Source organism: Ostrinia furnacalis, unplaced genomic scaffold (assembly GCF_004193835.3).
Source record: "Ostrinia furnacalis isolate ACB-3 unplaced genomic scaffold, ASM419383v2 OfSCF1112, whole genome shotgun sequence".
Classification (NCBI taxonomy): Eukaryota; Metazoa; Arthropoda; class Insecta; order Lepidoptera; family Crambidae; genus Ostrinia; species Ostrinia furnacalis.
The window spans coordinates 377209-391080 of NW_021131351.1; the positions used below are offsets into that span (position 1 = coordinate 377209).

General features: G+C 37.2%; 3 protein-coding genes across 3 annotated transcripts; 1 reads left to right on the plus strand and 2 right to left on the minus strand.

Moving 5' to 3' along the window:
* The first annotated feature begins 1040 nt into the window (after positions 1-1040).
* On the plus strand, positions 1041-11047 carry LOC114351243 (sodium channel protein 60E-like). The gene is made up of 11 exons (XM_028302383.1): positions 1041-1145; positions 1691-1927; positions 2385-2558; positions 2736-3024; positions 3099-3292; positions 3777-3979; positions 4565-4837; positions 4911-5270; positions 5340-5562; positions 6535-6640; positions 7721-11047. The coding sequence occupies exons 1-11, from the start codon at positions 1041-1043 to the stop codon at positions 7924-7926; spliced, it is 2370 nt and encodes a 789-aa protein (XP_028158184.1). The 3' UTR covers positions 7927-11047.
* A 128-nt stretch (positions 11048-11175) lies between these two features.
* LOC114351252 (NADH dehydrogenase [ubiquinone] iron-sulfur protein 4, mitochondrial-like) lies at positions 11176-12538 on the minus strand. The gene is made up of 3 exons (XM_028302392.1): positions 12453-12538; positions 11840-11999; positions 11176-11570 (listed from the first exon to the last, which is right to left on the minus strand). Exons 1-3 carry the CDS (start codon positions 12503-12505, stop codon positions 11214-11216), a joined length of 570 nt encoding a protein of 189 aa, XP_028158193.1. The 5' UTR covers positions 12506-12538; the 3' UTR covers positions 11176-11213.
* A 283-nt stretch (positions 12539-12821) lies between these two features.
* On the minus strand, positions 12822-13816 carry LOC114351246 (NADH dehydrogenase [ubiquinone] iron-sulfur protein 4, mitochondrial-like). Its single transcript, XM_028302386.1, has 3 exons — positions 13649-13816; positions 13417-13567; positions 12822-13268 (listed from the first exon to the last, which is right to left on the minus strand). The coding sequence occupies exons 1-3, from the start codon at positions 13699-13701 to the stop codon at positions 12912-12914; spliced, it is 561 nt and encodes a 186-aa protein (XP_028158187.1). The 5' UTR covers positions 13702-13816; the 3' UTR covers positions 12822-12911.
* Between the last annotated feature and the right edge of the window lie 56 nt (positions 13817-13872).

Here is a 13872-nt window from a genome sequence, read left to right on the forward strand (position 1 = left end):
AAATGCAAGCATTATTATTTTTATATGATAAAACGAGATTTATATATAAAAGAAACTAAAAATAAACTGTTCTATGTTAAGTTGATTGAGTATATTTCCATAAAAGACAATACATAACCAAACGATGCTGCGTGTAATGGATGAAAGACGTAAAGTTATCATTTGTGTAAATGAAAACATACTTTTTTTGGTAAGTGTTGCCATTATGTAAACATTTGAGAGCTGCTTAGCTGATCACGGCTTCAAATCCGTTGAGTAGCGTTTGAGAATACCATTTAAAATTGAAGGATACTTAAATTTAGGAGCCCGTCAGCTGAGTGACAGATTTGAGTAGTGTTTCAGTATTCGGCCGTTAGTTATTAAAGCATATGATTATAAATTATCTACATAATATACCCATGTTTTGTAAGATACGATGATAGGTATGTCACCCTGTAACCTTTTCTAAGATTTATTCATGTTGTTAGACAGGTACATATTATGACTAAGACCTACCTACTTACATTTAATAAAAAATAAATAGTTATTTATTTTTGGATAACTACCTACTTATTACTTATACTTACTGAAATTGTTATTATTGTACTCTAAATAATTTACCAATGTTACTTTTAATCTTATTTTATTTATTTCATACTTGTTTAATAGATGTACCTATATTCAATAAAGTTACGTTTTATTATACTTAAGTCTTGTAATCTTTATTCTTTATCCCTTTGCAAGCAGGGCATCTAAAAAACCTACTCTGCCCAAGTTATTATTTAATCCGTCCCTGGGGGCCCTGTAGCCTAGGGGCCCCGTATCATTGATACGGCTGATACACATGTCTCATGGGTATTTTGATAGTATCAAAATTGAGAATTTGAGATAATGCTCTGGAAATAAAATATTAACTTAAGAAAATATTTTTATCGAAAAATGATATGCATTCTGTTATGTAATGTTACGTTATCTTTATCTAAAATAAATAACGATAAGATTTGTATAAATTATAACAGATAGGCTTTTTCTAATTCAGTCAAGTGCAAACATTGTAAGAGATGGCTGGCCTTTGTGATATAGAAGGGAAAACGATTTTGATAACTGGGGGAGCTTCGGGCCTAGGCGCCGCGTATGCTGAAGTTTTCCTGGAGTCAGGAGCACTTGTATGTAAACATCTATTTACTAACCTACCTCTAAATAAATAGGTAAATTAAAAAATAGTTAAATACACCACCCTACCTAAGTACCTATCTGAAAAAATAGGGGGATCAGTGCAAGTTACTTAAGTAAGTGTCATCATCATCATCTCAGCCGTAGGACGTCCACTGCTGAACATAAGCCTCCCCCAATGCTTTCCATGTTGTAAGTATAAGTGCATTAAAAATTAAAAAATACGAATCCTGTAATGGACTCTTTTTTTCTCTTACAAGCCATAAGTGAACTTAGGTGTGATAATTGACAAGGTAAAGAGTAAAACTTGATCTGTTCAAGACTTTTTCTGTATTAGAGTTTTGAGTAGTTAAATTACCGTACCTGCTCTTGAATGTACCTAGTGTACTTACTACACTTAAGTATGTTACACTTAATGAAGATTAGGTACATTTTATTATTATAGGGACTGTTTCATTTTGTTTAACCTAGGTACTCTTATTAAGTTCGTGTACCTAATGATGACTTATTAAAATAATTAAATAAAATTCACTTACAGAAACTGGCCATATTGGACATCGATGAATCCACAGGAAAAGCAACTGCGGAACGGCTGAACCGCACTTATTTGGACAAAGTTTTGTTTGTAAAATGTGACGTCAGCAAGGAAGAAGACATAGAAGCCGCTTTCAAGGAGGTCGTGGAGAAGTTTGGAAACGTAGATGTCGTGGTCAATAATGCAGGCGTTATGAGCGACGCGCCTCACATGTGGAGGAAATCTTGTGATATCAACTGGGTGAGATTAGGATTGTAGAACTTTAGTGCCCTTCCACATGGCCCGGTTTGTAGCGGCCTGCATCCAGCGCCTTTCTTGCTTTATATAGGGCCGTCTTTAACCTACTAGGGTCCTTATCATCTGGAAAAAAGTCTTTTGAGCAGACGGGGGCCCCCTCTGTCGCGGGGCCCTGGGCACATGCTCAAAGTGCCCAGTGGGAATGAGGGGCCTGTACCTTTATGAGGTTCGGTAAACCTTGTGTGTGGACGTCTATCTGTCCAATTTTAGTGACCAATCCTGGGAGTTTTTCAGTTTTTTGATCTGGCAAAATATGGTCAACGCAATAATAGAATCAACGAAGAACGAATTTTTCAAAGGTCTAACCAGACTTCGATGCTAATTAATCGGGAAAAATGTTAAAATGTATTGATGTGGTTTTATACTAATTTTATGTGATTTTGTGTATTGGATGTTTCAGCAAGGCACGGTCTCCTTCACCCTCAAAGCGCTGGCCCACATGAGGAAGGACGAGGGAGGCAAAGGAGGAACCATTATTAACATTGCGTCCGCAGCTTCTTTCGAGAAGGTCCACATAATTCCAATCTACTGTGGCTCTAAGGCTGCTGTACTCCACTTTACTCGTACTATTGCTGTAAGTTGTTTTATTTTTAACTAATCAAAAGCCTCAATCTATGTGTATGAGCNTGTATTACTGGTTAATGATTGTAACGAGTTGAAAAAGTACTGTTTTTGCGCCAAACGGCGTAAACGCTCTTAATACGGTGTTTTTGTTGTGTGCTTGCTATTACAATGAAATAATATGTTTCAGTATGAAGGAGGTGTGCTCGAAATGTTTCTGACGGAAAGTCAAAAGCATTACTATACAGCAATGAAGAAACTTGGCAGAAAAAAGCCCCAAAAAGTAATTAAAAGGCCGAGAAACCAATTCCTTGCGATGTTCTACGATTTGTCGAACTCGCGGCGCTTTGAGATAGCAATATTCGTGCTGATATTCTTGAACATGCTCACAATGGGAATAGAGCATTACGATCAGCCTCATTCTGTTTTCTTCATTCTTGAAGTAAGCAACGCGTTTTTTACAACGGTATTTGGTTTAGGTAAGCGTTTCTTCGTACAAAACTCTGAAAACTAAATCAAAATGATGAAAATTATAACTTTTCGAAATTTTCAGAGGCCATAGTAAAAATTATAGGTTTACGGTATCACTACTTCACGGTGCCATGGAACGTATTCGACTTCTTGTTGGTGCTAGCCTCGATCCTGGGCATCCTCATGGAAGACATCATGATAGACTTGCCCATATCCCCAACGCTGCTACGGGTGGTCCGAGTATTTCGAATAGGGAGAATTTTAAGACTGATTAAAGTAAGTACTGTTTGTATAACTATTGCCAATAATAAGTTTAACGATTAAAAAGAACACTCTTTCATCAACAATGATGTTAATCAAACTTTTTGAAAATGGTCAGGGAACTTCTACCTAGGCTTTCATTTATGGGCTATAGTGAGACTTTTTCCCCATTAATTAAAACGCATTACATTAATTCAGAGAACAATGTACTGAAAAGATATTTCCTAAATATCAATAAATAATCGCATCGACAGCTTCAACATTCAGCAAAGTATTTCAAATAAAAAAATGTCATTTGACTAAAATCTTCCTAAAAAAATCTCATCTCTTCTTTCCAGGCCGCAAAAGGCATTAGGAAGCTCCTATTCGCGCTGAAAGATATTTCCTAAATATCAATAAATAATCGCATCAACAGCTTCAACATTCAGCAAAGTATTTCAAATAAAAAAATGTCATTTGACTAAAATCTTCCTAAAAAAATCTCATCTCTTCTTTCCAGGCCGCAAAAGGCATTAGGAAGCTCCTATTCGCGCTGGTGGTCTCCCTGCCAGCGCTGTTCAACATCGGCGCGCTGTTGGCGCTCATCACCTTCATCTACGCCATCATCGGCATGTCCATCTTCGGCCACGTGAAGGAACAGGGCGCTCTAGATGATCTGGTCAACTTCCAAACGTTTGGGAGGAGTATGCAGCTGCTTTTTCGGTAAGTTTGTTCTTTGCCGCTCATCACCTTCATCTACGCCATCATCGGCATGTCCATCTTCGGCCATGTGAAGGAACAGGGCGCTCTAGATGATCTGGTCAACTTCCAGACATTTGGGAGGAGCATGCAGCTGCTTTTTCGGTAAGTTTGTTCTTTGCCGCTCATCACCTTCATCTACGCCATCATCGGCATGTCCTTATTCGGTCACGCGAAGGAACAGGGCGCGTTGGACGACTTGGTCAATTTCCAGACGTTTGGGAGGAGTATGCAGCTGCTTTTTCGGTAAATTTGTATTTTTGTATTAATTCATTACGAATACGGTACTATTCGCACCTCTCGTTACCACCACTGCTATTTCTGTACAGCCAGTATCTACAGCTTGACTGCCAATAAAAATTGAAGTGAAGGCCATTTTCATTAATAATAACATTTTCATTTTGAAGGTTTCTTCTACGTCACTACTTGTCTATAGCTTGTTTAATATGCCTTACATTCGAAACACATTCAATGTTTCAGATGACTATCAAATATTTTATAAATGCTTATCTTTATTATTTAGCTGATGTAAACTTTTATGCATTCCAGTCTCATGACGTCAGCTGGCTGGAACGACGTGCTGGAGTCCCTTATGATCCAGCCCCCAGAGTGCGAGCTCGGCGACCACGGCCATACTAACGGCAACTGCGGGAGCCCACTGCTCGCCATCACCTACTTCACCTCCTTCATCATCATCAGCTACATGATCGTCATCAATATGTACATCGCCATCATCCTCGAGAACTTCAATCAGGCGCACCAGGAAGAGGAGATCGGTATTGTGGAAGATGACCTTGAGATGTTCTATATCAGATGGTCTAAGTACGTACGCGTTTAAATGCTTTTGTCTTATTATAAGCAGAACCTTAACTTAAGTCAACTTTGTTGTTTTCAGGTACGATCCACACGCAACTCAGTTTATAAGTTTCTCGCAACTATCAGATTTCATTGCCTCGCTGGATCCGCCTTTGGGTATATCGAAGCCAAATACCGTAGCATTAGTCAGTTTTAATCTCCCTATAGCTAGAGGCAACAAGATCCATTGTCTGGACATCCTACACGCTTTAGTAAAACATGTGTTGGGACATGTTGAGGAAACCGATACGTTCAGACAACTGCAGGAGCAAATGGATATAAAGTTTAAGAAACAGTTTCCAACTAGGAAAGAGTTAGAAATAGTTTCCTCCACTCGAATATGGAAGAGAGAGGATAAAGCAGCCCGGACTGTACAACGTGCCTGGAGGGAATACGTAAAGTGAGTTATCTTAAACAAATACAACCTCCATTGGAACCGGTCAGTTCTTAAACATATTCAATTTTTCAGACGAAAAAATCGTAGTCCTTCCAACGAAGAAGAAAGTACAAAATGGTCTCCCGGGGGAGGTTGGGGCGGACGCCTTAGCGCTTTACTCCACGTTCGAAGAAGCTCCCACGCATCAAGTCGAAAGTCCTCACGGGCTTCTGACGCGTCGGACCTAAGCGAACTGGGGGGAGCCTGGCTCAATCTGCCCCTCCTACTGCTGCCAGGCGCAGCACCAGGAGAACAGGTATCAAATTCAATCGCATACGCCAAATTTTAACTATTTTTAGATCAACTTTCAGACTAAGGCCATTTTAAAATCGATTAACATTGCCAATTTCATCTTTATTCGATTATTTTCTATAACTTTTTTAATATTTACTCGTAATTAGTTTAACAGTTTTAGCGTAGGTTCGATAGTGTAGTTCAATGTGTTTTAACTTTGAGCGCTAACGGTTATGCAAAGGTATATTAGCGCAATTTTAAAAGGCTGGCTCTGGTTGACGCTTTACAACGTCTGCTCTGCCTCGACAAGTTTAGGTATTAGGAGAAGGACTAGACGGCTATTGGATGTCCCAAAGAGGAACCAAAATAGGTTTCATTGATTGTTGAGAAGGGATTGGTACATTCCTTCTTCAATACTGTGTAGGAAATACATAGGTTTCCTCCAAACGGGGACCTATTTTCGGACCAATCCTGGATTTTGACCAATTCTGGCTCATATTATTGGACCAGAGTTAGGATTGCTGGGAAAAGACATTTGTGGGGTTCTTCTGTCTAAAGTAGGAAAAACTTAGGGTCTCCTCGAACAAACGGAGACTCATGGGATTATATGGACCAGTGCTGGGTTTGATGGGGACATTCGAGTGTCGTTTGTGGGGTACCATGAAAGGCACAGCATAACTGAGTCCATAAGTTCTTCTGTGTCTAAAGTAGGAAAAACTTAAGTCTCCTCGAGCAAACGGAGACTCATGGGATTATATGGACCAGTGTTGGGTTTGATGGGGACATTCGAGTGTCGTTTGTGGGGTGCCATGAAAGGCACAGCATAACTGAGTCCATAAGTTCTTCTGTGTCTAAAGTAGGAAAAACTTAGGTCTCCTCGAGCAAACGGAGACTCATGGGAATATATGGACCAGTCCTGGGTTTGATGGGGACATTCGAGTGTCGTTTGTGGGGTACCATGAAAGGCACAGCGTAACTGAGTCCGTATGGGCAGGCGGCGTGCTCGGAGCAGGCGCCGCAGCGCCGGCGGTCGGCGTATGGGCTGCCGCTCTTCCTCCGGCATCAGGACGCAATGGACGAAGACGGCCCGAAACGCGCAGGTTCATATGTAATGTTATGCTTTCCGTGTCTTCCTATTAGATTAGCCGGCTTACTAATAAAAACTGTACGGACGGCAAGTAAGTGTCCTTGACTCTAGTCTACATGTTTGGTAAAACATCAAAAAAGATGTTCAGTAAAAAAAATCTCTCAATGAAGATGTTTTAAAGTCTCGACAGAAAAGTTATGCATTTGGTTTAGCGCGTTTCATCTTTATTAAAAAAAGTCGAAACCTGAAGTTATGAAATTGTAAACATTGAAACTTACAAGAGCATAAAGAATTACTGTAATAAACAATTTCACGATTTTTATTACTAAACGTGTTGTAGATCTAGTGACCTTTCTTTTGATTTTAATTATCAATCAATAGACGCTTGAACTCATCACCAACCAAAAGTAATATATTTTTTAAATACTGACATCAACCGTCTATTGCGAGTTTGTAGTTAATTGACCTTATTTTACATTTTATCTCTGTCCAATTTATCGATACAAGAAACCCTAGTGGAAATGCGCATTTTTCATATATGATAGATACATTTGTATTTGAACTAAAAGTTAGCCTTGAGAGCTTTGCATGGACGCTTGTTTTCCTTTCATGACTGATTGTGATGTTGAGAATCCCTACTCAGATATGACTGTAGGTTTGTGAAGCAGCACTATTAGACGACGTGCCTGCTAGTTTTTATCATGGTAATTAGTAGAAGGAATGTCGAATGCTGTGTTTTGTTGTTTTGTTTGAACCTTTTATAATGTTTAAGTTAATCATAAGAAGGCTTCCAATTTCTAATGATGGAAGTTAACTGGGTAAAGTTAAAAGTGTGATGTGTTTGGTCTTAAAAGTGTGATAAATAGTATCTACTATAAGAATTAAGGATGGAATATCCAGCCAAGAATTTATAAGTAGCATTAATTTAGGAAATTACGTCTATGCAGAAATAACATGTATTATACCATTATACCAACAGCTTCTTAGCTGCTGTTGAAATTGCGCCCGATCCTAAGCCAAATATTACAGAGAAGGAGCGCCCTCAAAATAACAATTGCATGGACTGTTGACCGTACTGTGTCCGTAACCGCAGGTTCCCTTCGTTTGAGCTCCCGAAGGAATTCGGCGCGGCGGGCGACGACTCCGGCACGGGCCAAGACGCCTTCGCCCCACGCCAATAACAGCGAGGTGAGCATACTGGTCACCGAGGCGTCCCCGGACGCCGCGCCGCCCCCCTCCGCGCCCCCCACCGTGGTCAGGGTACTAGTGCACCGGGAGAGCGACGAGCAGCCCAGCTGATCCACTGCCGAGCCCGAAGAGGCTCCGCCCCCCACTTAAACGAACGTTTAGTGTCAAAGTTTAGTATTCGCGAGTTAAGTGAATTCGGCGCGGGCGCGGCAAAGTTCGTTATTTGAATTTGAAATAACGGTCAGCGAATTCTAGTTTTTATTATGAATCTTTTGTGTTTGCAAATCCTGTATTAGACTGATCAGACTTTGTTCAGCATAATTATAATTTTGAGTAGGAACCTTACTCGTCATAATAAATAGCAGTTATTGATAAATACAGAACTTTGTCGCGTCTGTAGTTTTGTATGGCATCCGCTAGTTGGCGTTGTGAATAGACTTTCACAAATGGCGCTGCGTTAAGGAAAACTCGACTTTTGCGTGATTAAATCGTATAGTGAACGAATTATTGTGTTCACAAAAGCACGTGAAGTGATATAACGGTTAGTCAAGTTCGAATGTAATTTTGTGATTTTAAAATTTAAATTGTAGCTTACCACGTCTACGTATAAACGGACAAATGAAAGATTTGTGTAGAGATAAGTGGATTTAATTTAGTCTTTTATATTTTTATTATAAAGAAAATGACGAGAGAGAGTTTAGGTCGTATTAATAAAGATACTTTTTTGTTTCAAAGAAAAAGTACTTGAAAATGTGCCGTTACATAATAAACAAAACGTATCAAAACATGAAATAGTTATACTCTTTTCCTAAACGAGAGCTAAATATAATCTAATTATCTCTACATTTGTAGTAAATAGAGTCAATAGTAACAGGAACTTCCAGAGCTGTCGCAATAACGTTTTAAAATATTTCATCGATTCCAATAAGCTTTATGATGTAGACGAAGGAGTACAAGAATTTATTACACAATGCGATGAGTTGATACTTGTCAGAATAGACAAATTGATTATTATCTACATTTTAAAATGTTTTGGCAAATACGAGTTTTAGTAAGCTAGATAGACCTATAGATTGCCGACAATTTTCAGTAAAATCAAGTGCCCGAAATAATAGTATTTTAAGAAATACCTCGTAACAGCAAATAAAAAACTTTTAGATATCTTTTTAACATCAGGAGCCCAGATTGTGGGTCCACCGATATCTAAGTATTTTAAATTCTTTGAATTAAGGCTATCTGGTTAGGTCATGTTTGACCTGCTAAGAAATAAATTTTATTTCATTAATATTTGGCTGAAATTATAATTTGTTTTGCTGTTAAAAGAGATAATTTCAAACATGGTTGTAAATTAATTTGTTGTTGTAAATAATAATGTATTGAGAACGACTGAATCACCATCACACGTCGCATCCCATTGTAAGAATAAGTGAAACGCATGGAGTAAAAACCAATAAAATTATAGCGATGTAAAATGGTGTTCTATCTAAAAATTAAAAAGTAACCTTTGAACACATCAACAAAAACCTCAATAACACAAATGTAATGTATTAATGAATTTGCTAAAAAGAAGTAAAAAAAACATTTGCATGTCAGGTTGTTTTGTTTAATGTATTATTAAGAAAAAAGAGAGACAACTTAGCGATTCAATTGTTTGTTATACAAATTTTATTATAAGGGGTTCGAGCCAAGAACACGCATGTAGCAACATTTAAAGAATTTACTAAGACGTCAATTTTCGCGGTAATAGATAGGCAAATTGTTTTGTACATTTAGCGTAGAGAGCAAATATTAGTGTAGCGATCATTTTTCAGAGTGCCTCTTTGCTCACGCACTTTTGGGTACCAACGCCTATTTTGCGGTATAGTCATTTGACTATACCGCAAAAAAAAAAAGATCAAAAAGATTGTTGTAAATATCACTGCTTGTTATTTAACAAGCAGTGATCTTTACAACAATCTTTGGAAATTGTAATTAAGCAATAACTATTTAAAAGCCATTCTTAATTGCAGTTTCAGTAATAGAAAATAGTTTTCAATAGTGTTGAATATCGCTAGTTAATTTTTTCATTTAAGGGTTTTGTGATTTTAAAATTTCTGTAAAAAAAAGCTTCGTAAGCATTAAAATTGAACGAAGTATTCAAACGTTAATTGACTCGCACAAACTTTTTATTTAATTAAAATAGGATCATAGTGCAATATAATATTCTAAGAGACAATATTCAATTTCAGGCTGTTATAGTTACCATCTCTAGTGTAAAGGCTTATTGGCCCCAGGCTTTAGCAATTCGTTGTACGTTTCATTTGTCTACTTTAGTTAAACACGCTAATTTAAAATAATTTTAGAATATAGCCCGTCCACATTATTTTGTTATTTCATAGTTTAACTTAGCTGCCATGTAGTACAGTCTTGGACGAACATACGGCTGATTCGTCCCAGAGTACACATTATTTTAGATGCACAAAGTGCTTTAAATAACGTTAACAATTTACTACAACTCAAATAAGCAAGTTTCGTTAAAAAGTAAATTTAAAAATTATTAAAATCATTCTTAATAAACGAGACTCAACATGTCTTTTAGATTTAGCTTTTATAAAAAAAGCAAATAAAATTGAATTTTACCTTTTTCATACATCCCTTTAATATTGTGTAGAAAACTTCAACAGGTACTTATCGTGTATTCTTTCGATTTATTAAGGACCAAAATGTCGTCGATTATTTTGTGAATTTACTCTTGACCAAACCCTTTTTGTATTTATTTGTATGTAGAATTTTTCGAGGCCTGTTTCGAATTACATATTCAAGAATTTTAGATGCTGACACCTTAACGTATAATATATGTACCACTTCGCTTTATATCAAATTTTACACATTTTGCTTTGAATCCTTGTAATATTTCAATAAACGACCCACATTCACTATTGAAATTTAAATTGTTAAAAAGGGCATCATAATAAAAATGTTCTAATAGAATAGATTAATTCTCAACTATTGTTCGTTACTATGTAAATAGATAAAAGAGGATGCAATAATTTTTCATAATTTTATCTATAGTTAATAAATTAAAAAGGTTGTTAGAAAATCTTTTAAACTCTATAATTTAATTATGTACGATGTACATGTAAAACTAATGGTAGTTAGTGAAATTGCAATATTTAAAGCATGTGTTGAGCATGGTTCAAATATAATTTGTGTAAAATATGTTTAAATTGTATGATATGTAAATAAAACTTTAAGTGAGACCTGCGAAATATGATTTTCTTCCGAGGTACAAAATATAAATTAACCATGTTGAAAACTATGATTAAACGAAAATATAGAAAAATGATTTTCATTTTCCTTTTCGAAATGCGAATTCCGCTAGCTTTTTATTAATCAAAATCAAAAGAAATAAATGAAATCTACTTGGTAGAAATCCTAGAACGTCGGTTCCAAGAGAAGTTAGTAGCATAAGCCTTAGGCTTGAATTCTCTATCAGTTTTCGGCACATCTATGTACCACATCCATCCATTTTTATCGCAGTGGTCAATGGCCTCTTGAGGGGAAGGAAACTTCATTTTCAGGTTGGACAGTGGATCTCCCGTGGAGGTCCATCCCATCAAGGCATTCTCCCATCGCTGCTGCGTGTCGAACTCTAGTTCCCAGTGACGTATGTTGTTAGTTCCACTTTGCATGGCATTCTTAGGGGGCTGGTAGATACGAACGCGACGTGTTCTAAGAAATTCTTCAGGAAACCCCGATATGGGAGTAAGGTCGACCTGAAAGTATGGCCACGATTGGTGCTGATGTTTTAAGAAGAGTCCTGAAACGGACTGATAACGCGACAATAAGATAACAAAATACATTTTGAATTGAACAAAACTGAACGATTGGACTTAAAACCAATGGTAATTTTATGTAAAATACTGAAATTAGGTAGGTACTCTTCAAAAATTACAGGGAGAGGTAATAAGTAATAAATAAAGCTTGAAAAAGATACAAAAAATCAAAGAGTCATGTAGGAACAAAATGAAATAAATCTGCGTACCATAGTCGGTACCATAATAGTGGACTCCAAATTATTCCTCATTCTGGCCTCCTCGGGACTCGCGAGAAAAGCCTCATTGTCAAGTATCGGAGCTTCCTTAATCCCGGTGCAGTCGCAAGCGGTAAGACGAACGTTATACGCTGAGACACCAGGCAATGACCTATGTGAGAAATATCGTACTTTTTTCAAACTGAGAGGACGAATGTACGACTTTTTTTCTTTCGAAAGATTAAACTAAGTATGTTAAGCATCTAAAGCACCTACTTAGAAGAAATTAAAAGATTTCTCATCTTCATTTACGACAAGGACTGCCTTTCCTCGTAGTTAGGGAACCAGAACCACAAAAAGTGGCCACAAAGTGGCAAAAAGCCACAAAAAGTATACTTAGACAAGCTATTCGGTAGAAAAAGAAGTTGTGTTACAATTCTTTGACGTAAGTAAATGTAGAATTGCAGGTTACGAACGCGTTACGAGGTACGTAAGTACGCGTACGCCCCAATATATTAAGGCAATCTGCAGGTGGCATTGTAGACTGGTATAAAACCACTAGGCCATGACAAAGACTACCTATTGCATCTATTAATTCATAATATAAATTTATGAAATCACTTACCTACACAGGTGAGCCTTAGAGAGTCCGAAAACACGACACGTAGCTTGTAGCATAATTTGAATTCTGATTTCACAGCACAAAATGGGTAAACAAACACAGAAGAATAATAATTATTAACTGAGTGACAGTGAGCATCCAATGACATTCACATTGACATAAAGTACTTTTTAAAAATCTATGGAAATTAAAAACTTCATGTATGCCAGCCAGAGAATAAGATCCTTTATTGTGAAATTTTTTAAGATAGGAAGAACCCTAGTTAAGATAGAAAACATCACCATCAATAGAAGTCCAGTTCAGGTAAATCTTAAAAGACTGTGATTGTTCAAATTTTTGAAAAAATATCAAAATTAAATAAAAAGTTTTTAATGCTTTGCAATATTTAATGGAGTGAATTACACCTATAACTCACTATTTGATCTCTAAAAATTAAATAAATTCAACATTTTACTAACATGTCTACTTAGTGGAGACTCTGGTACGTCGGTTCCAGTGGAAGTTAGCGCCATAGTTCTTGGGTCTTTCGGGTTTCTCTGTCTTTGGTACGTCCAAGTACCAGCTCCAGCCGTTCTTCTCACAGTGTTCGATAGCCTCATCGGGTGTGGCGAACTGTATTTTCATGTTGGACAGAGGGTCGCCGGTGGAAGTCCATCCCATGAGAGGGTTTTCCCAACGTTGGCGGGTGTCAAATTCCATTTCCCAGTGATGGATGTTGTTGGTGCCACTCTGCATCGCATTCTTGGGGGGCTGATAGATGCGGATTCGGCGAGTTTTGACGTGCTCCTCAGGCACTCCAGTGATAGGTGAAATGTCAACCTGGAAAAATTTAATTAAAAAATCTATTTCAGAGATTACAAAAACATAATAGAAATATCATAAAAAAGTAGTTCCATTATAACAATACGCAACTGCGCATTTATAATACTTAAATTGACTATTTAAGTACTAAATAGAACTATATTACCTTGGTTGGTACTGCAATAGAGTCAGCCACAGCTACATTATCCTTAGGTGCAGCTAGAATTGCTTCGTTATCGATTATGGGAGCCTCTTTTTTGCTAGTTGGATCACCAGAGGCAAAACGGGAGCTACATGTTGATAACCCAGGCAGAGATCTAAACAGAAAACCAAAAATTAGAGTTCATCACTAACTGTACTAAAATTAGGTTGGAATACAATTCAGCGTCATCAAATACCTAGATAAACTAGACCTAGTTGAACTCGCTACGCTTCTGATGACTTGAAACATGATTCTGCTTTTCCCAAAAGCAATTTATTGCAATTTTAGCCGCACAAAATTATTACACAACAACTGCGAACATCTGTGATTTTGACAACATCTGTCAGCTGTCACCTTGACTGACTTTGACTTTTTTTTGCAATGAAGTACAAAGTAAGCCGACTGAAATCTTATCCTTAT